Here is a 23,210-nt window from a genome sequence, read left to right as displayed (position 1 = left end):
GGCAACTGCGGCACGTTGTTGTCCTTGTTCATTTTGTCCTTTTGTAGCTGCTGAAATATAACATAAAACACTTTTTAGCAACAGGCCTACTGTGATGAACATTATAAAACCAAAACAAACGCGAGCAATTGAGTATGCTGAAGCATACGCGACGCTTAAGCATACATCACATCATACACACACACACACACACACACACACACACACACACACACACGCGCGCGCGCGCGCGCTGTACATTATCACTAGCGTCTCGAGACGCCGCGTCACGATCAACGCGCTGCGCGTAAAACAAAACCCAACTATTAACACTGTTTACACCTGAGTACTGATCAGCGACATCATACAACCGACGACGCCAACACCGTGGTAAGCTAACACATAAAGTCCTCTGTTCAAATCCACCAACTTCACTTGATTAATAATACTTACAGAAAAATTGATGGTGCACAAGCCGTCGTCCGTACGTAGTTAGGATCGATAATGATAATGGATCGCAAATCGATCATATCCCACACTCCCCTTTCCACTAGACATAATCACCCACACACACCGTTGACAAATAAGGCACAGCGCGCGACCCTGGGATATTGGAGAGAAATTACGAACCTCCTCCATATTAGCCTTTTTTCAGGGCTATCTAACCTCTTTCCCACATAAATCGTATTACAGAACTACAAAATTATCTGATGATGTTGTCCAAACAAGAGCTATTTAAACCTTCGATAAAGATAACACAAGATGAGACATTATTACATTTGAGTGGGACATGTACGTTAAGAGATGGCAATCGCGATGGTTGGTTTTTATGTACCGATAATACCATAGCGCAGTACTCAACTGCTGAAGAAACACGATCTTTACCGTTAATTTATGGAAGAAAAATAGAATTAAAACCCGATTGGTTTTCTTATCCTTGCAAATCTTCCGTCTTACACATTTATAAGATGGAAATGTCGAATCTTTCCTTAATATTATAAATTTAAAAGTGAAAATGTGAAATGTAAACTTGTTGCTGTACCAACTTCTAAAACAGGGGAAATATTATTTGTTCCGTTGTTACACTCATTTTTCAAGAAATGAAAACATATTGGTATAAGTACGACTGTAAACAAATTCATTGTAGTCAATCATTTTATAACATATAGACAAATAAAACAACAGATACAAATTGTAATATTTCATGTGACTTTGGGTAACAAACTTTATTTCATGTAATTAGTAACAATTCATGCAACTGTAACACTTCACTAAATTTACACATAGCTGAATTGTGTTCTTGTTTGAAAATGTTCATTCCAGCTTGGAGCTTTGATAAAATGCGATGTACTTTTTCTCAGTCCCTTCGCAAGCAGCCTTTTGGGAGCATTTCTAATTTCTTCATGAAAAATTCTGCTACTGACGCTCTATTTACACTCACTAAATCAGTCGTTCCAACTATTTCGAACAGTTTTGTTATTCTTGTACGTCGCATCATTGCTATCTTCGGTACAACCTTTTCCAATTCCTGCCCAACTTATTTTTGCGAACAATTATGAAGAGCAATTGAACACAAGAAGTCTATTGCATCGGTCATTCTATTCTCACTTCGCGCTTCCGTGATATTCGATATAAGATAGGACAATATTTTCCCTGATATTCTGGGTTGTTTCGATTTTCATTAAATATGCTATGTTTGTGCTATGTGTTTTTATCGTTATTTGTATAGTTTTATCATTACAGAAGCCTATGCGTGTATTTTGATGTTTTTGGTGGTGTTTTGGTAGATATTGTAGCATATCTGCTATACAGTCTTAAAAACATTCACCCCATGTCTTATGTTGAAATTCACCCCATGCTCCTCTATCAAGATATTAGAACCAGAACTGCAATAAACAATTAACGCAAATAGCATAAACCTCAGGCGCAAATAGAACGAACATTAATCGCTCACAAGTTACAGGTACTCATTCAATGCACACAAGTTGCAGGTACAAACCCAATAGGCAAAACATAAAAAAACATACACCATAGAAGCGTCGACCGCGCAAAGAGACGCGCGCAAACTCAATCCATACCCGATCAATACGCAGCGTCAAAAAAAAAACCCATCGCGACCTCATTGCAAGACAGTACAGGTGCGCTTCACGCCAGAGTTGCAACCTTTGCAATATAGCAATAGACCCTATTGCTTGACTTGGTTCAAGTTAACAACAGGAAACGACCTGTCCATACATAGCTTATATGAAACAGAACTAAGCCGCCCAATAAATAAGAACTAGAACTCAAGAAAACAATTAAACCAACCAATCAAAATTCAGACAAACAAAAGCATCAAATTTTAACTAGTTCGATATCTAGGTTAATGGAAAATTCCATCAAATTTGTACTCACGATGTTTACCCGTAATTATGTTATAAAATAAAGATTGACAATTGACTAGGCAGTCACTCGGAGGCACTCGCAGCTACGTGCACACGCTGTTACTGTCGTAGTTGATCGTTATGCTCAACTAAAGAACTCTAGTGTTTTATTGGGGACTCTGTCCCAATCCGTACTGAAAGAAATGTAGACCTATACATGGTGTGTTGTCCCGTGGTGATTCCGTATGACCGTGTTGTATTATGGGACAAGCAGTTATATTACAATATCTTTTGTGATTATAGTTAAGTCTATCGCTGTTTGTTTCGTATTTTTTTCAGTGAGGATGTAAGTATATGTATGTGTTAGAAAACCACTGGTTTGCTAACGAAAACTAAGAGAACAAGACTTTTTTTGCCGAACACGTTTCTATCGTGTGTGCCAAAAAATTGGTCTTTATTCCTTCCTGGTCGTATTAAAAAGAGGTCGATTTTATCCTATTTTCCTTCTTCCTTCTCTAAGTCGCTTTTCACTTTTCCCAAGCTCTCTGACAGGTCGTTGGGAACTTTTCACCCACTGTTGTAGTGTTCCAAACAGTTTGGTTGTGTAGTATCATATAATTGAAGTTATTGAATTCATATGTTATTATTTCTCCTTTTGTGGCTGTGGCCTTTTATGGCTGTTGTTTGTTTGGTTTGGTGGTGGTTTGGTCTGTGATTTTAATTTCTTTGCATTTAATTCCTTTTATAATGAGTATGCATGTCTCTCCGTATCCGTCTGTTCTGTCTGTTTTTGCTTTGTTGTAGCCTGGTATTTTTATGTGTTATGTTTATGTTTATTAATTAAAAAGTCATCCAGCCTAATGTGGCCTAAATAACTTTACCAAACCTCATAGTATACATGAAACATTTTAAAACGTGCTACACAAGCTTAATATAACATTATTCATACTTGTGTTAAGATCGACATAGTTATTTATGGAGCAATATGAATTAACTATTTTTGATAGGGGGTCGTTCGAGCCAAATTCTGTAGATCTAAACTCAGTAGTCAAAATTGATCGTGTTCTTAAATACCTACTAGGAGCATGAAAGTTAATTTGTTCTAGAATGGACGGGGTGTCAGTTTTACCGCTGATAAGCTTGTGTAGAAATAAACACTGCGTCGTCATTCGTCTATGTTCTATGGTGTCCAAATAATACTGGCGAAATCTAAAACTGGCCTAACAATACCACAAAAGAGGGATGAAAGATGTTACCACACAACATTTTTGAACGTTAACACACATGTAGTTACGGGAACACCAAGACCTGAAGTTTAGCAAACAGTTCTGTAGAGTAGCACAGTCAGAAACAGGCACATATATCTTCAGGTCGTCAGTATACAGCAGTTTACAGCAATCAGGCAACGCATATACGATATAATTGATAAAAATGACTAACAGCAGAGGTCCAAGAATGCTGTCTTGTGGTACTGCAGATGAATTGGTGAAAGAAGCATAAAACGAGGTGTTGATATTCACCATAATGCCCCTTTTGGTTAGTTAGCTTGAAAGCCATCATCAGGTTTACATCGACTTGTTTACCATCTTCAAGCGTCAGGTAACAGAAAGTCAGCAGTGCCAGGAGGTTGGTTTCAATGCTGCGATTGGGTAAGAACCCATTCTGATCGACAGATATGGTGTGTTTGAAACCGCTGGATAGATGTCGAGAAATCTCGAATATTTTGTTGCCAGCACATAACATGAAGATTCCTCAGTAGTTCTTCATATCATTTTTATCAGCCTTCTTGTAAATTGGAAATATGAAAGCTGATTTCCAACGTTCAGGGAAGCATTTCAGCTGCAAAGACTGGTTGAAAATAATGGTCAGGACAGGAACGAGTGCGTCTTTGCAGCGAATGAATACAGCGCTGGGAAATAAGTCCGGCCTAGCAGACTATGAAAGCTTCAGCTCATCTATTGCCGAGGAAACATCAGCCTCGGAGAAAACCGGCAGTGGGACGTCAACGACATCCGGTAGGGCAGCAGTAACTGCAGCTGTATCCGTAACGGTTATGTTATTTTTGGCATATTGGGTACCAAGTAATCTGCGAAAGCTTGATTGATACTAACGGTGTCAAAGTAAGAACTGCCATTGAGATGCATAATCGATGGAAGGCAATCACTGTTTCTCTTCTTTTTAATAAAACTCCAGAAGCTTTTGAGGTCCCTTTCGAAGCGAAATTCAATCCTTCTGACGTATAGAGAGTAAGCTCGTCGATTGAAGATTTTGTACTCTCGACCTGCTTGAGTAAACCTTCTACGATTGTTCTCGCTACACCATCGATGGTATTTCTTAAAAAGAGTAGTTTTTCTGAAAACGAGTAGGTCCAGTCCACCTCATTAAGGGAAGAGCACACTCCCACGAAATCAGCTTTCCTGAAATATCATGTTCCGATCATTAGTGGCAGGAGATTGTGGCAAGACATTATTCGGGCTATTGTTTGTTGAGTTAGTCTGCATGTTGTGTAGCATGAGCACAGGATGGTAAGTATCGGGCTCAATCATAACATCGCTTTCAGGAGCATTGGATTACTGCAAGGAATGCTTCTTCTTCTTGGCCCGCTCACAGTTGAGCACGTCGTGCTGACATGGCCAGGTCACCAATCCGTTTCCAGGGAACTCGTTCCAAGGCTGCATTCTTCCACCCCCGGCTGCACCCGATCTCCGACAGGTCTTGCTCCACTTGATCCAGCCAACGAACTCGCTGTGCTCCTCTGCGCCTCGTGCCGAACGGGTCACTGGCGAGTATCTTCCTGGTGGGGCATGAGTCCGGCATCCTCATCACGTGCCCCAGCCATCGTATCCTTCCGGCCTTAGCCACCGTTAGGATGTCTGCTCCGCCAAAAGCAGCTCAGCTAGCTCGTGGTTCATTCTCCTTCTCCACACATTTTGCTCTAAAATACCGCCAAAGATTGTCCGTAGCACCCGCCGCTCGAAAATGGCGAGAGCGTTGGCGTCCATGAGTCATGGCCGTAGAGGACTACCGGACGTATCAGTGTGCGATATATCGAGCATTTCGTGTGTTGCTGGAGCCTTCTGGATCGCAGGAGTTTGTGGAGCCCGTAGTATGCCCGATTTCCCTGAACAATGCGCCTTCGGATTTCGCTGCTTACGTTGTTGTCCGAAGTTACGATCGTGCCAAGGTAGCAGAACTCCTCTACCACCTCGAGATCGTCGCCGTCAACTGGTACTCTGCTTCCGAGTCGAGTTCTATCACGATCAGAGTCCCCGGCAAGCAGGTACTTTGTCTTCGTCGCATTGATCCTCAATCCAATCCTAGCGGCCTCGCGTTTCAGTCGGGTGTACGCCTCGCACACCGCCGCAAATGTCCGTCCGATGATGTCGAAATCATCCGCGAAGCCTACGAATTGGAGAGATCGGGTAAAAATCGTGCCCCTGATGTCGAAGCCCGCGCTTCGCATGACACCTTCCAGAGCGATGTCGAACAGCAAACAGGAGAGTCCGTCACCTTGTCTCAGACCCCGGTGAGATTCGAACGATTCCGACAGCATGTTCGACACCCTCAACTTGCACTGCACCCCATCCAAGGGGCGCAAGTCTGCAGAAGAGTATGCGGGACAGGATCTTATAGGCGGCATTAATGACTGTGACGACTCGGAAGTTAGCACAGTCTAATCTGTCGCCCTTTTTGTAGACTGGGTGTATGACACCCAGTTTCCATTCGTCCGGTAGTTCTTCCTGGTCCCAAATCCTTAGGATCAGCCTATGCATGATGACGGCAAGCCTCTCCGGCCCCATCTTGAACAGTTCTGCCACCAGTCCATCACTGCCAGCTGATTTATTACATTTCAACTGTTTGACGGCGCTGATGACCTCGTCCAAGGATGGCGGGGACATTTCGTCTTCGTCATGTTGGCTGCCATTCTGCTGCTCAATTCTGCTTCCTGTGCCTCGTCCTGTGTTTGCTGTATCTGCTCCGTTCAGGTGTCCGTCGAAGTAGCACTTCCACCTGTCGATCACCTCTCGCTCGTCCGACAGGATATCTCCCTCCACGTTGCGGCACATTGCGATCATGGGAGTAAAACCGCTTCGTGCCGCATTCAACATCTTGTAAAACTGGCGAGTTTCCCCCGACTGAGATAGCTGCTGCATCAGTTGCTCGTCCGACTCTTCAAAACTGCGCTTCTTCTCCTGAAAGAATCGGGTATGCTGTCTTCTCAGTCGTTTGTAGTTTTCTACGTTCTGCCGGGTCTCGCGCTGGAGAATTCGGGTACGCGCCGCGTTCTTCTCGGATAGTGCCCGCCTGCACTCATCATCAAACCATTCCTTCCTATGGTTACGTGTTACGCGGCCAATTGTTCGCTCGGCCGTGTTGCTGATGGCTTGCTCCACCATACGCCAGTGGTCGTTGAGGGATTTCGCCTCGGTAGTGGTGTCCTCCGGCAGCGTTTCCCCGAGCGCGATCGCGAAATCTCTCGCCACATCGGCTTGCCTCAGCCGATCTGTGTTGAACCTTGGGGTTGGCTGATAGCGCAGCTTATTGGCTTCGCTCAGTTTCTGGCGTAACTTGACCATAACCAGGAAATGGTCTGAGTCGACGTTTGCTCCTCTATATGTCCGTACGTCGATAATATCCGAGAAGTGCCTTCCATCAATGAGAACGTGGTCAATCTGGGAATATATCTGCTGTGGTGATCTCCAGGTGTAGCTGAAGCGAGGTGCGTGCTGGAAAAAGGTGCTGCGAATGGTCATGTGCTTGGAGGAGGCGAAGTTTACAAGGCGAAGCCCGTTGTCGTTTGTCAGCTGGTGGGCGCTGAAACTTCCAATTGTGGGTTTAAATACCTCCTCCCGTCCGACCTGAGCGTTAAAATCTCCGATGACAATCTTGACGTCGTGTTGTGGACAGCGGTCGTACTCCTTCTCCAGCTGCGTATAAAAGTTCTCCTTATCGTCATCGGTGCTTCCAAGGTGCGGGCTATGCGCATTAATAATGCTCAAATTGAAGAACCTCCCCCGGATCCTCAACCTGCACATCCTTTCATTGATCGGCCATCATCCGATCACTCGCTTTCGCATCTCACCTATGACCAGGAACGCCGTACCGAGCTCATGCGTTTCCCCATCACTTTGGTAGATCATGCAATCACTGCGATAGGGGCGCTCCGTAACTCCTTTCCATCGCACCTCTTGAAGTGCTACAATTCCAAAGCCGCGGGCCCTCACCTCGTCCGCAAGAATGCGGGTACTTCCGGGTGCCGTAAGGGATCTGCAGTTCCATGTTCCAAATTTCCAATCGTTAGTCCTATTTCGTAGCGTGGGTCGATTTCCGTTATTCCGATTCGAATCTTCTTGATGATCTTACGTTTCGGTGGTATTGGGGGTGGCTTGCAAAGCCTCTTCCCCAACCTCCTGTCTCGTCGGAGGGCCTACGCTTCGCAGTTGTTTAAAGTCCCGTACGAAGCCAGGACAGAAGAGAGAGAGCCAGCCGCCCCTGACATGGAGAACAGACGCTAGCACCTCTCCCTCCTCCCAATTTAGCCATATCACCCATCCTCCCAAGGGGTGGGTTTCCCCGTGTACCCAAGCTCAGATATTGGTGGAATATGTTACCGTTCTGTACGTCGGGGACGTATTGGATGGGAGTAAGGAATGGAGAGCCCATGTTATCTTTCTAGAAGCTTCGGAACCATTCCCGTATCAGTGGAGTATTGCTACTACACTGCCAACATGACGGAATGCTATCGTCCACCAATATTAGATCCAGCAGTGATCCGTTTGAATTATTTTAGCTGTTAAATTGACTCAGACCGCAATAACTAAACTCGTCGAGAAGTGTAGAGCAGGACGGAGAAAATCGGGAATGCGATCAGTCCAAAATTACCTCCCCATTCTGGGAATATCTCCAAACAAGCTGTGGCTGATTAAAGTCTCCCAAGAGAATTAGTGGCTCCTCTGCATATTTGTCTCTCACGCATCGAAGAGTTGAACAAAAGCTGTTAACAGTGTATGCGTCGTTAGAGCGATCTGGAGGCAAATAAACAGCACCAACTACAAAAGTCTGCAAGCCGGTACTCAACCTAATCCATACGCTCTCAGTATTGTCAGAGAGAACAATGCAAGGATTTCAGGTAATGTTGCGGCACCGCCGCACTCGCTTCTTTCGTTCTGAATAGAAAAAATACGAGAACAATTAAATTTATCCACTCAAGCAGTCTATTTAACTGATAAAAGTCTTTTTATATAGTTCAACCTTGCTGTGGTAATTAGCGTTCCAAAAAGAGGGCCTTTCTCCTCTTCCGCTTCTTTTTATATCCTTTACAGGGATCTCACGGAGCCTTTCGACAGTTTGAAACGTCGTAGCGTTCAATTTCGCTTAAGTTCTGTCTACACGATTCACACCGCGGTCCCAACAGGTAAGTTTCGCAGAAACTGCAATTAGGACTCCTCCGCCTGTCTTCTTCAAGCTATTAACAGCAGAGCGATCGGTTCGATATACTACGTAGCCATCAGCATCGAAAAGCATTGACGAAGAGAAGGAATCGTCGAGCCAAGTTTCAGTTAATATTATAACAGCGTAGTTCGAATCACAGCTTGCAGTAAAAATATCGCTGGTTTTAGTACGTAACCCACGCACATTTTGGTAGTATATCACTAATACACTCACCGATACCGCTGAGAGCGTAAGAGCTCAGCATGGGAGACCGATAGGGCTTCAGCACTCGTTGAGTTGATCATACCGGTGATTGATATGGGGTCCCGAGCGTAAAAAAAGCATCCGATCGTCTATTCCGAAACTCGAACTCAGCGAATACAAAACCGCGTGGCCAGGTTGAAGGTGTTGAAATAACAACTGTAGCGGAAATAACCCGCGAGTATAAACGGACGACATCGTCTCACTTAAGGTCGCACGACGAAAAGCCGAATTAGAAATAAAAGTTAGTAGATCATTACCAGCGAAAAGGATCAGACGTACCAACAACCCTTTAAGTAGCGCTATCCGAAACGCCGAGAATAAACCTCCAAACAACTAAGTTAGTTTCAGCGTTTTACAGCGAGTGTCCTTTATCCGTTTTGTACCGCATGTGTTCTACCGGAAAAATGACAATAATCCTACTCAGTTGTCATTTTGGTCCTCATCTGTCAAATACAACGAGGTGAACAGTGTTCCCTTTCCACAGAAGGTGAAAACGCAGCAGTCCGTAGTGAGTCAAGAAGGCTGACCTTGAAAGAGACAAATTACAGTGTAGCTGGGTCACGATCACGAGGAAGTATTTTCTTAACCACGCAGTCAGGGTGGTGCTCGGTCGTACGACCAAATCAGTCGTACAACCAAACAAAGGGGGTGTCATTGCTCAGTCGTAAGACCAGATCAATCATACGACCTTTTTCGGTTTGACGTTTGAATATAAACAAACATAGAAAGATAAACTAGGTTATGTTAATGCTATCCAATAACAAACCCGAAAAAAACAAGGTGCTGTGAACTGTGAACTGTAATTGAAAGTAAGGTGAGTATATGTGTTTAAAAATGATATTTTATGCTATTATGTCCCAGATTGCAAGTTCATTTCGTAATCAAAACTACGAATGAAACGATTTTCCCCCTATCTGCTGACGTCGGCAAGATTTTAGAAGCCGGTCCACTGGAGCAGGCAAGACTGTACACGAGATGAAGCATTCTGCTACAAGCGCAGTTGTATGTTTTCGGTTGCATCATTGGCCGTTTATCATCGACAATGCGGTGAGCACACACCGATCGTTGGTTGATCTAGCGCATGACCGTACGTCTGGAGCGGTACGTCCGGATTGTGTGATGGTGGTTTGGATATTGGCGCATTCTTGCCGTAAATACTCAACATGAGATACCGCCTGCCGTAGCAATTGTGATGAGACTGTTGCATCCTGAATGCCGAGAAGAATTTTGACTAGATGTACGAATGTTTGTAACATACTTGTACTCCTTCTCAATCTTTTTTGAGCAATTGCTTCTGCGACTAAATGATGGCTGCTAGGAGGCAGGTTGAAACGTTTAAGACCATCCTGCGCTACATTGATCATTGAAATTTGGTCTTAAAAGTAGGCCTGCCAGTTAGTAGTATCATCACTTAAATTATTATCTGTCGTCGAATCCTCAGTCTGGGTCGTCTTGGGCAGCTGTCAGTTGAATTGACAGTTAAATTGATGAATTAAAATTCATCAACATTAGGAAAGATTGAGCATCTTATCTCAAAATTGCCTACCCGCTAACCATACATTTGTCCAGAAGAAAGATTGATGGTAACTCTCAGATATGTGGTGATATCACTTACGAATAAAATTATAACAAATTTGGGAAGGTTCATTTTTTATTCATGTATTTATTATTCCATTATGACGGCATTTGCCGTATTATCAACACCGTTGTGTTGAGTGATGTACAATCTTACAAGGCGTCCTTGCAATTTACCTTTTCCCGGCATACTCGGTTAAAACTGGGAAGGTTCAAACACGAACACTATTGTCGTTACTCTTGATAAATTCAATTGGATAATTTTATTGCTATAGTTGCTATAGCTGATTATTCTAGTCATTATAATAATTTTTATACTAAATCGATCGGCTTGGCCGTTTGGTGCAGTCCAAAGTTACAATAATTTATGCTTGTTTTTTGTTTGATGTTGATTTGATTTCAAAATGTCTTTCTAAGGTCATAGACTTTCGTTGGGCCCTCTAAATTTAGGTGTATGTAATTGCTTAACAACCTTAAAGGTTTATAGGAACATACTATATTGGTCTGTATTTTTCTGTATGGCGTCAGTTACAGACCTGCATCGCTGCCACAAACCTGAGTTGCTTATCAGTCACCATAACCGCTTCGCGGTCTTTGCCTGCTACAGAAGCCCTTGGCACTAAAACACTACACAAACTAAAACTAAATCAATAAAAAAAAACAATAAAAAAAGCTGTATTTTCTATAAAGAATAAAATTTCATAAAAAATAAAATTAAAATACTATATACCTACTAAAAAAAACTCATGGAAAAAAAATCATAATAACAAAATTCAACACCCTAACCTAAAAACAAAATTCATTAACCTATCTAACAAAAAAAAATCATGAAAATGAAAATTCATGAAACCCAACAAAATTCATTAACCTATCTAAGAAAAAAAAATCACGAAACCCAGCTAACTTACTAACTATCCTTATAGCTACGCGGTGACCAAACCGCTGGATCTCCTCCCGCGCGTCAATTTGGTCCTCCACGGTCAGCATGTCCATGAGAGTGACCAAGCTCATCATGGCATGGTAGTTGCCACTCTTCTTTGCAACCATCGCGTGCCTCTCTTTCTCGAGGGCCACCAGCTCCTCGAGAAGGGCACCGTCGGTTTCGCGCCTTGACCGGTCGGCCGATGTTTGCCCTGACGGCTGTATAGTTTGGTTGGGGATGGATTGGAGACCGCTGTTACTGGTCTCCCCCCCAGCGTGGTCAATCTGTTCCTCTTCCTCGATGAACTCCTCCAAGTATTCCTCGCTTACTTGTTCTTGGGCCACCAGCTCCTCGAGAAGGGCACCGTCGGTTTCGCGCCTTGACCGGCCGGCCGATGTTTGCCCTGACGGCTGTATATTTTGGTTGGGGATACATTGGAGTCCGCTGTTACTGGTCTCCCCCCCCAGCGTGGTCAATCTCTTCCTCTTCCTCGTCGAACTCCTCCAAATACTCCTCGGTTACTTGTTCTTGGGCCACCAGCTCCTCGAGAAGGGCACCGTCGGTTTCGCGCCTTGACCGGCCGGCCGATGTTTGCCCTGGCTGTATATTTAGGTTGGGGATAGTTTGAAGACCGCTGTTACTGGTTTCCCCCCCAGCGTGGTCAATCTCTTATTACTTATTACGTCACTTATTACGATTCTGCGTGGATATGTAAAGGTAAACGTAGTATGTTTGTTATTTTTAAATTTTATTTCAAATCACAGTTCATTTATAATGGTATTTCAAAAAAAAATTAAATCAATTGCTATGTAGAGATCAATTGCTATTTAGATTAATCTATATTAGATTAGAGAGAAGATCAATTGCTAGGAGAGATCCCCAAAATGTTTTTGGAAACGGTCCGCCCTTGCTTCGGACATTAGTTGGCCGAATTGCACCATGATAGCCGCACTTCTTCTCGGCGTCCATTCCACCAGTTCCTGCCCGATGGCCGATAAGGGTGCAGAAAAAGGATTCCTGTTTTCTCTTTCCAGCAGATCCTGAGTGGCAGATGACAGATTATGGAGCGCTTCCAAAACCTCCTCATTGTACTTTAAATTGGCCTCGTACCACCGCTTCTTCGTGGCCTTGGTCCTGGCATGAGGAGGGGTGTTAGTATCTGGAGTAGCCAGGCTTTGGCGTGACGGTCCTGGCGGAGTTGAATGGGGCCTTGGTCCGGGCGAGGTAGAGTGTGCCCTCTGCCGTATCGGACCTGGCGGAGTTGAGTGTGCCCTCTGGTGTGACGGGCCTGGGGGAGGTGTTGTTCCCCGGTGAACCGCTGCCGACTGCGATTTATTTAATGGCTCTGGGGCGATACAACTTACAGCAGGCCGCATACTTGTTGACAGCTGAAATGAAATTGAATCGAATCGTTATGTTAAACACAGCTTGCATACATCTTCCACAACCAACCTTACTATACATTTCTTAATGTTAAAATTGAAATTTTAATCTCTATTTTCAGCTACCGTCAACACCTGAACAATGGTTGCAAGTGTCTTTGGAATTTGAAAGCAAATATAACTTTCCACATGCTATCGGGGCCATTGATGGCAAACATGTAGCAATATAAGCACCAAACAGAAGTGGCACGGATTATTACAACTATAAAGGATTCTTCAGCATCGTCTTATTAGCCATAGTAGATGCTAATTGTAATTTTATGTTTGCTGATGTCGGTGCAAAAGTAAGAATTTCGGATAGCGGGGTTCTCCGCCATTCAAATTTTTTTCATTTATTAGAAGAAAGAAGGGTCAACATACCGGTCCCAAAAGAATTAACTGAAGGAAAGACATTGAAAATCCCGTTTATGCTGCTAGGAGACAAGGCATTCGCTTAACGGAATATTGTATCCGTCCGTTCGGAGGCACAACAGAACAAGGGTCATTGGAACGCCTATTTAACCAACGGCACTCTCGTGCACGGCGACCAGTGGAGATGGCTTTCGGCATACTTAGCGGAAAATTCAGGGTTCTCCGCAAGCCGATGGAACTGCAGCCTCATGTAGCGAGTAAAGTTACACTGGCGTGTATTTATTTATATAATTTTTTAAGAAGAAATGAATCTGTTCGTTTGAATGAAGATGCCAGCTTCAACAGGCATGAAAATGAGGAATCAGACATGTTAGTAGATCTGAGCGGAATCAGATTAAGATCTAGCAATCAATTGAATGAAATACGCATGTATCTGGCAACTAGGTTTCTGCACGATTGACTATAACACATAAATAAATGAATAAATCGTTACTTACGGTGTCATACGAAGCTCCACATTCAGAAACCGCAGAGAGGAAGCTCATTGCTTCGTACGCATACCACTTCCGCGGAACTTCGCGGGCGCCTGAATTCCACAACACAAAAGGATTAATAAACAATTGAAAACTAACATCAGTTAAGATAATTACCAGAGCCTGTGGTCATCGTATATGCCCGTTTGTAGTGACGGTAGGAACCACACAACGATGACCACTTAGATTGAAGTTCCGCGGCAGGTATGTCCATAACTACTGCCAATTGGCCCCAAGCATCACGCTGCCGGTCTTTGTTTCGGTAATTAGGATGCCGCCTGTCCCACAGGCATCCGTTTTCTTCTACTTTCCCAATGAGTTGGAGCGTAAGCTCCTCGCTCATGTGAAATGTCTAAACATAGTCGAAAACAACATTAAAAACATAATCAACTTCAGCAATACTGTAAACAACGCACCTTTTCCTTCTTTTTTCCGCTCTCCGAGTTCAGTGGATCACCAACTCGTTTGCGTCCTGATTTGTCTACAATACATGAAACGAACAATGAACAAATAAATTATTAACGATGTTAACTACACTTTGTGAACAAATAAATGCATTAAGACTTACCCATTTCTCTTTATCAAACTTTTCAAAACACTTTTTTTGAATACAGTTTTGAGCACTTTACCGCATGCACCGCGTGTTGACGAATGATTGTTTACATAACCGCGTTTCGCAAAAGCGAGAAACTCCTTGTTTGTCAAATTTCGACAAACGCTCATTTCTCAGAATTGCGAAATTTCCCATACTAAAAAGCTGGACTGTACTAAAATAACATTTCTCATTTTTCTCATTATGCGAAATTTCGCGTCATCTATTAGCACCGTTACACTTAAAGTAATCGTAATCTGTAGACTATATTTTATGTAGTACATAGTAATATAACACAATAAACGAAAGACTTTATAAGTACTTTACACAATTTTTTTATTGAATAAAGCAAAGAATTTTATAGTAACGTAAATTAAAAACAGTTTAGACTATTTCATGGTAGGAAATTAATAACAGAAAAATCGGAAAACTTTAAAAGTATTGAGAAAAACGGACAAAAAACTCATTGAAGTAAAATTGAAAATATGAGAAATATTCGGATATCGTAAAGTATTAAAACTAATTAATTATAACATATTTTTGAAAAAGGAAAATGTGTGCATGTGTGCTATATATCTAACAATTTTTTTATTATTCGGTTATTGCACTTGACAAATATTCCTTGAAAATATCTCGAATCTCTGTTGCCTCACGAGATGAATGGTTGTTTGCTCTGTAGCTATTGGCGTTAGAATTATGTGTGGAACTATTGCCCGGATTAACAACAGTCTCTTTAAAATCTATGCACAAGTTGTGCAATAAACACACTGTTTGCACGATTGTTGTAACGTGATCCGGAGTTATTTGTAATTCTGTTTTTAAGCATCGCCATTTAGCGACCAGTATTCAGCATTCTACGCAACGTCGTGCTATGCTGAGCGATTCGTTGAAATGCAATTTTGCCGGATCTGCACTGTTATCTGGGTAGGGTCGTAGTAAAAAATTTTTCAGAGGATAACCCTGATCGCCCACGACAACGTGTGGTACACTGCGCGTAGTGCCCGGAAGAAGTTTAGGAGGAGGAATATTAAGACGATTTGATCGCATTAGTTCGTACAATCTAGAACAGTTGAACACTCCACTATCACTGCGACTGCCGTATTCGCCCACATCTACGGTTATAAACTTGCATTTCGCATCTGCCACGGCTTGCAAATGCACTGAGAAATATTTCTTATAGTTAAAATATTTTGTGCCAGAGTTTGCTGGAGCCTTCTGACGTACATGTTTGCCATCGATGGCACCAACACAATTAGGAAAATTCCACTTTTCGTAGAATTCTTTTTCTACTCTCTCCAAGGCATCTGTCGTTGGAAAAGGCAAGAACTCTGCGTTCAGTGTGTTCCAAATTGCTTCACATGTTTCATAAACAATGTTTCCAATCGTGTTATGAGCCATACAAAAGGTGAACGATAGTGATTTGAAGGTTATTCCAGTTGAAAAAAACCTAAAAATAAAAAAAAAGAATAAAACAGAAATTTTAGTCCAGTTAAAATTTAGATTAAACAACACTATTATAAGGTATATAATAAAGAATTTTCTTAGCAGTAAAATGTTAGTCATGTGTGGTATAATATTTTTCGTTTGTTTCAGGTATCGTTGCCAAAAATAAATGGCAGAAACGCGCCAAACATCTGGGTCTAGACACAAACACATCCGATGGAAGTTCTTCCACCAGATAAACTTCCTGACGGATAGTTTGGCATCCCAGACCCAGAAGGGATAATCTGGAAGCAGCCGTGGGTGTGTATAAAAATACATTTAATTAACCGTTATAAATTGTTGGGCTTCGGCGATAAACGGAAAGTCAATGTGTCGGTCGACATGTCCCACCACATACCTAGCACTTTCTCGGTGGACAAATCGAAGCTGGTAGTAACGCCTTCCTTTTCTCCTATTTCGTTCTGTAAGTGCCGAACGACCGACGGGGAATTTGAAATCCAATTCCTGATCTCGAAACCTCCGCACGAATGAATGTAGCGTACCGGACCTCTCCGCACAAGGGCGATGGTTTCATGCTCCACCTTTCCTTTGGGAGCCGGAAGATGCCTGGCCCACCAAAGACGTCGTAGTTAGAGACACGCCCGAGGAGCTTAGGACGAAGCTACATCACCATCGGATGAAAGAACCGCTCATTCGGCTCGAGCGGTTTTCTAAGTGGAAACGAGTGCTACGGACGCGGCGTTCGTGATCCGTTTTGTGGAAAACAATTGTCGACAGAGAAGAAAGGATCCGAAGTTAACAGGACCGCTGTTACAGAACGAACTGGCGGAGGCCGAACGTGCGCTCATCAAAACCGTACAGCCAGGGAAGTTCCGCAACGAGATCGACAAACTTCGAGACCAGGACCATAGAAGACATCCATGGAAAAAGGGGATCGAAAAAAGCAGCAGCCTGTATAAAATATCCCCTATTCTGGATGAACACGGGATACTTAGAGTGGGGGGACGGTTAACGGAATGCGTAAGCATCGACGAAACATCACGCAACCCGATTATCCTTCCCCGAGACGACTACGGCACGCACCTTATATTGCAACAGTACCACGAGAGGTACAAACACGGGAACCACAGCACTGTGTTAGGTGCGCTGAGAAGAACGTACTACATCCCAAAGCTACTGGGAGAATACCGGCGGATAAGGAGGAGATGCCAAAAATGCAAAGTGGACAACGCGCTACCGGAACCACCTCTAATGGGTAATTTACCGCTAAAACGGGTCGCAGTGGGCCAGTGTGCTTTTTCATTCACAGGGATCGACTACTTCGGACCGTTTTTAGTAGCTGTCGGACGTAGAGTAGAGAAACGGTGGGGAGCAATATTTACCTGCCTCACCACTAGAGCGGTCCACCTGGAAGTAGCGGTATCCCTGAACACCGCCTCGTGCATCTTGGCGATACGGCGGTTCATCGCGAGACGAGGGACGCCTCTCGAGACGACTAGCGACCGAGGTACTAACTTTGTCGGAGCCTCACGCGAGCTGGATGAAGCGCTACAGGAACTTGACCACGATGCGTTGATGGAAGAGTTTTGCGGTCCGCGATTGAAGTGGACCTTCAATCCACCAGAGGCACCACACTTCGGCGGCTGCTGGGAACGCATGGTGCGCTCCGTGAAGAAGATCCTGAACCAGTGTGTGTTCCCTCGACGCCCTACGGATGAGATACTGATGTCAGCCTTTGCAGAGATCGAGCTCATACTGAATTCGCGACCGCTCACATACGTACCCTTGGAAGATGAACTGGCTGAACCCATAACACCGAATCTGCTGTTGCTCGGGAGTTCGGACGGAAGCAAACCCCCGGCTGCGTATTGCGACAATCCCGTTGCAATAAGATCCACCTGGAGGATGGCACAACATGCAGCGGATCTGTTTTGGAAGCGGTGGGTAGCCGAGTATTTACCTACTCTTACGCGTCGAACCAAGTGGTTCCAACCTGTACGGCCTCTTAAGGTAGGAGACATAGTGGTAATCGTTGACAACAACCTTCCCAGGAACTGCTGGCCGAAAGGACGCGTAGTGGCAACGATAGTAGCGAAGGACGGCCAGGTTAGGCAGATAACGGTAGAGACGGCGAACGGCACGTATGTAAGACCTGCTCATAAAATAGCTAGATTAGACGTTGACGGTGAGGAGAACTTACCGTAAATATTTGCTGTGCGAATCGTCGTTAAACGGTAAAACGAGTTTACCGCGCGCATGCAGGATAAGATGAGAAATAGTTAATAACAATAACACGCAGTGTCACTTGACAGATGACAAAAGGAAGTTGCACTAAGCGTAGGAGAGGTTGTATCATTTGCAGTGTATACCACTTCATAAACAGATAAGGAACTGACAGGTGAAACAGAAGTAATACAGCAGTTTAGTAAGGGAATAACAATCAACTGTGTAGTACTTGGAGGGACAATGTTGGGAACACTACAACAGTGGGTGGAACGTTCCCAACCACCTGTCAGAGAGCGCCAGGGAAAATTAAAAACTACGTAGAGGAGGAAGAAAACAAAAGGGATAAAACCGATCGCAGGATGCGCCTGCGACCTCTTTTAAAAACGACCGGTAAGGAATAAAGACCAATTTTTTGGCACCCACGATAGAACCGTAACAGGCAAAAAAGTCTTATTCTCTAAATCGTTAGCAAACCATCGGTTTTCTAACATAAATCGTTAATCTATTTTTGATTTTATTATCCTCAGAACAAGTAACCGAGGAGTATTTGGAGAAGTTCCTCGACGAAGAGGAACAGATTGATCACGCTGGGGGGAGACCAGCAAAAGCGGTCTCCAATCTATCCCCAACAAAAATATAATAGCAAATATCAGCCGGCCGGTCAAGGCGCGAAACCGACGGTGCCCTTCTCGAGGAGCTGGTGGCACTCGAGAAAGAGAGGCACGCGATGGTTGCAAAGAAGAGTGGCAACTACCATGCCATGATGAGTTTGGTCACTCTCATGGATATGCTGACCGTGGAGGACCAAATTGACGCGCGGGAGGAGATCTTGCGGTTTGGCCACCGCGTGTTAAAGGAGAAGTTGCGTAGTTATAAGGATAGTTAGTAAGTTAGGTTAGCTAGGTTTTATGAATTTTAATTTTCATGAATTTTTTTTCGAAAAAAATATATTTTATATATTTTTTTTTTTCGAAAAAAAAAATTGTCATTTCAAGAAAATTCAACTTTATACACGCAAGTTCAATTTGACCGATACGGTTGCATACGACCAAATTCAAGACTCGTAAGACTTTATCTGTCAAATCCCATACATTTTCCATACGACTAGTCGTATACGACCGAGCAATGCCACCACCCTCAGACGTTCTAAGTCGGCTCATGATATAGCTCCTCATTTCTTCTTCAGATATGTGTTTAGAAACATGTGTGACAAACATCCATGTCCTTGAAACAGCGGAGAGTGGATGAATCCGAGGCAGTACCGGTAAGTATGGTGCAACGTGCATTAGTTATGGAATCATGCGACGGCATAAGGCATGCACCATTTAGGCATAAATATACGGCTTTGTAGAATAGTATGTGATCTCTGTTTTTATGTAGCGTTAGTTTTGGGAGTTACTGATTCTGGGTATATTACTGATTCTTGTAGGTAAATTTCTGTGGCGGTAAAATCTATTCACTCGCTTCTTTGTCTTTTTCTTATTTGCGTTTCTTCTTCATTTCCATTGGTTTCATTATTTTTTTATTGTTTTGTTTTTGTGTTTCCGATTGGTTTGTTTCTTTTTTTTCATGGTTTATAGCGTAGCATCTCTGCAAAAAGCACATCTGCTAACAGTATGTTAACACATTGCATACCCTATAGGCGAATAAAGAAAAGGGTTCAGGCCACACACACGACAGCTGCAAATTAGCATAACTTACCGCATACCGATGCAACGACCCAAGTAGGTCATAAACAAGCATTACAGCACCAACAAGATAGGAAAACCATTAACCATAGCACAACATTTATTGTTGATACCAAGGCCATACGTAAAATAGAAAACGGAAGAGCTTTCACGCAATAACATTAAATACGGAAACACATTGTAAACACGAAAGCCCAAAACCCGGAAAGACCCAACAGCCTCATATTTGTCAAACACATGATGGACAAATGTCGGCTGGACAGTAAAGAAATTGGTATAAATAAATCTGCCCGAGAAGCGAGATGGCCGTTCTGGTGTTTATTAATTCCTTTTTCACGACGAACGATTCACAAAAAATCGCAACAAAAATGGGTGCGACAGCGGTGGCGCAGCGTTTCAACATAGATGGCGGGATCCCGTCAGGTCCAGGAGTAAATGAAGGTTTAAGCCGGTCAATCGCCCACAAGATCAACGACGCATCAATTGACGGAAGATTGGGGACCATTACATCGATTGGGATGTTAGACAGGGCGTCTGCAGTCTGCTTCTGGTCCGCGGCATCAGGATGGGAGGAAGCGGCAAAGCGCGTGGCGAAAATGTCGCAAACTTCGGTAGGTGTGTTGCCATAGCGCCCATTGTAGCTGACGCTGCCGGGAAAACCAGAAGATTTCCGTTTGGAGTTGATAAAACTCCAAAGAACGCGGGGGTTCCAGCGAGAGCGTGCACCAAGGCTTTGCACGTGCAACTGGTAGCGGATCCTATTGTAGCGTCGATACAGGTTATGCGCAACATTATAGGTGTGACGCGAAGCGCTGCACTTACGTGAACGATATTCGCGAAATGCTGCTGCCTTTGCCGCTTTTAGTCTACAAAGTGCCCGGTCACTCCAGGGAGGGCCGCCTCTATTGCGCTTTGACTGGGAGCACTCCTTTATCGCGTTAGCCATGAAAAGTGTAAAATCATCAACTGCGAGGTCTAAAGAACCGTAATTCGAGCACTCGAAGCCAGCGGAGAACGAGGAGATCAAAACTACTAGCCGGTTGATGTCTGCCCGCGCGTATTCAAGGCATGGTCTTGGCGCAGGAACAATCAACTCCACACGCGGTGCCGAGAGAACCGTCTCAAGTGGAGGAATGTAACAATCTACAGCGAGTAGAGGAGTACAGCTGATGACTGGTGGTGTACAGGTGATAGCGACGTCACAGTTCGCAAATATCAGGTTCAAAACGTGTTCGCTGGTGTTAGAGCTGCCGTTGAGCTGGAAAAGTCCACATCGGTGCATCCCGTCTGCAAACTGGGCAGAAAGCGCAGAACGCGTACGCGGCTCGTAATGCAAAAACGGCAAATCAGAATCTGGCTGGACAGCTGACCAGGAAAAGGCCGGTTGATTAAAGTTCCCGAACAGCAGAATGCCGTCACCAGGACGAATCACCGCACATATCGAGCTGATGCAGTCGTCAAAATCGTGAAGCGTTGATGGATTCGTGGCAAGCCGAGGGGGTATATAAACCGCAACAATAAAAAGGCGAATATTGCCGAACTGCATAACAACACATGTAAGCTCGAGCGATGAATGCTCCGTACGGAATTCCCGTGACGTCAGAGTCCCTTGTCGTGACATTCCGCGTCGATCGAAAGATCGATTACACGCGAAAGAAGTGGTCAATTGTAGCTTGGTGCATTTTCAGAGTGGTAGTGCTGTTGTTCAGTGGCGGGCCCTCGACAAGGGTCGAATTAGCATCGGCACTTACGTCCAGCATACGGTCGCATTGTTTTGAGCCGGTTGCAGGCTCAACGCGAGCTGGTGCGCGTGCGATATGAGGGCGGCAAGTGGTAACAGGTGTGCATGTCGTGGTATATCTGTGGTAAGTGGTGCGTGTGACGTAAAGCGGTGGCCGGTAGTGTTTGGTGTGCGCGTGGAGATGCGGTGACCGGTAGTGATTGGTGATGATGAGTGATGATGATTGCGCAAACGGAATGGGAAGAACTCACGAACACCAACGCCAACAGGTCGTTCCACTAGGCCAGGTGGAATCAGTGAGAGATTTCTCCCGAAAGATAGCAGGGATTCTCAATTTAAAAGATAACCAGCGCATGGTATCTACACAGGCTCTCTGAGTAAACAGTATGCTATGACGTCATCGGTGGCTAACCGGCGCTTCGCTGAAGCAACCACTTGGTCAACGGTGACGGCTGTGGACAGGTGGGACAGGCGGATCCAGATCCTATCCGCTCGCGTTTCAGGATCACAGCTCTAAGCGGCGATGAGTTCGGATCCGTACCCGTGAGCTCCTTCGTAAAGATGGTGGTGGTGACATGCAGATTTCTGTATTGGTGATCTCTGAGGCCGCGGTACAAAAATGATCGTCACGAATGTTTACATTTTTGTTGCTCCGTTGCACGGCATCTGGCGAAGCAAACTCCTCAGCAACGCGACGCCGCTTGCTGCCGGGTGCAGGAAGCAGACCAGGTTGACGAGTGCGTGGTGTAGAAATCGATCTCAGGAGGCTAAAACCATCACGGATTTCAGCAACAATCGGCTCCATAAGCTTTCCCATGGCAGCCACAGCCGAGGCAAGAGCAGTCTGGACACCGGCCTGCATGCCCAGTTCCTTAACGGAACGGCAGCGCGGGTTCTTAAGGATGTTTGTGCATCCGACGCAGCTCCAGTACAGGTCGATGTGATTCAGGACCGCATCGATCAATTCAGTGGGCAGCTTACAGCATCCGCGATGGAAAGTGGCGTCACAGTATGCGCAAGTTATGATGCTGTCGGCAGCACCAAGCGAAACAGCACAAGAGTGGCAGATGTTGGCCATCGTGGTATTCGCTACGGAAACAAAATCGACACTCGGGAACGCGGCCAAAACGTGATAAAACGCGGACGCAACGATACAAAACGGTGGCAAAGTGTCAGGATACAGTTCATTAACGAGCAGAACAAAATACAACACGATTCGCCACAAATAACAAGGAAAAATCGCGGAGTACAGCGGGAAAGCGTCCAAGCTGACAAACTGTCAAACTGATGGCTGAACGAATGATATCCCCAAATGGAGAATCCGGCTTCACTAGGAGATTCTTCATTAACATATTTTCCTTCGACATCATCTGCTGCAAATGTAACGCGAATCCTCAATCGTAAATACAAAAGTTGTTGATGAAATATCATGAAGGTAAGCCTCATAAATGTTTTTCATCCATGGCGAGGAATAAAAAGTATAGGATTCTGAAATTTCATTCAAATGTTGACCATAAATCTTGATCATGTTCGATTCTTCTATACTACTGCAATTTTTAACGATGAAATCATCTTTGGTTAGAAACCAAGAGTCATTATCATTTGCTCGCAAAACAAAATTGGATGTTACATATAAAATATCATCGTTAATATTATGTT

The 23,210-nt window shown here is 44.2% G+C and overlaps 1 protein-coding gene across 1 annotated transcript; it reads left to right on the top strand.

The window, feature by feature from the left end:
• The first annotated feature begins 17,147 nt into the window (after positions 1 to 17,147).
• LOC128298163 (uncharacterized) lies at positions 17,148 to 19,008 on the top strand. Its single transcript, XM_053033908.1, has 3 exons — positions 17,148 to 17,151; positions 17,206 to 17,906; positions 18,766 to 19,008. Exons 1-3 carry the CDS (start codon positions 17,148 to 17,150, stop codon positions 19,006 to 19,008), a joined length of 948 nt encoding a protein of 315 aa, XP_052889868.1.
• The last annotated feature ends 4,202 nt before the right edge of the window (positions 19,009 to 23,210 follow it).

Source organism: Anopheles moucheti, chromosome 2, assembly GCF_943734755.1.
Source record: "Anopheles moucheti chromosome 2, idAnoMoucSN_F20_07, whole genome shotgun sequence".
Taxonomy (NCBI): domain Eukaryota; kingdom Metazoa; phylum Arthropoda; class Insecta; order Diptera; family Culicidae; genus Anopheles; species Anopheles moucheti.
Note: the sequence above shows the minus strand (reverse complement) of the source record. Positions and strands in the feature narration are given on the sequence as shown.

What these genes read in the sequence shown, in the direction of transcription:
- LOC128298163 (XM_053033908.1), top strand. An exon ending in AACCTGTACGGCCTCTTAAG is followed by an intron (nt 17,907 to 18,765) that starts GTAGGAGACATA and finishes AAAATATAATAG; the next exon opens with CAAATATCAGCCGGCCGGTC.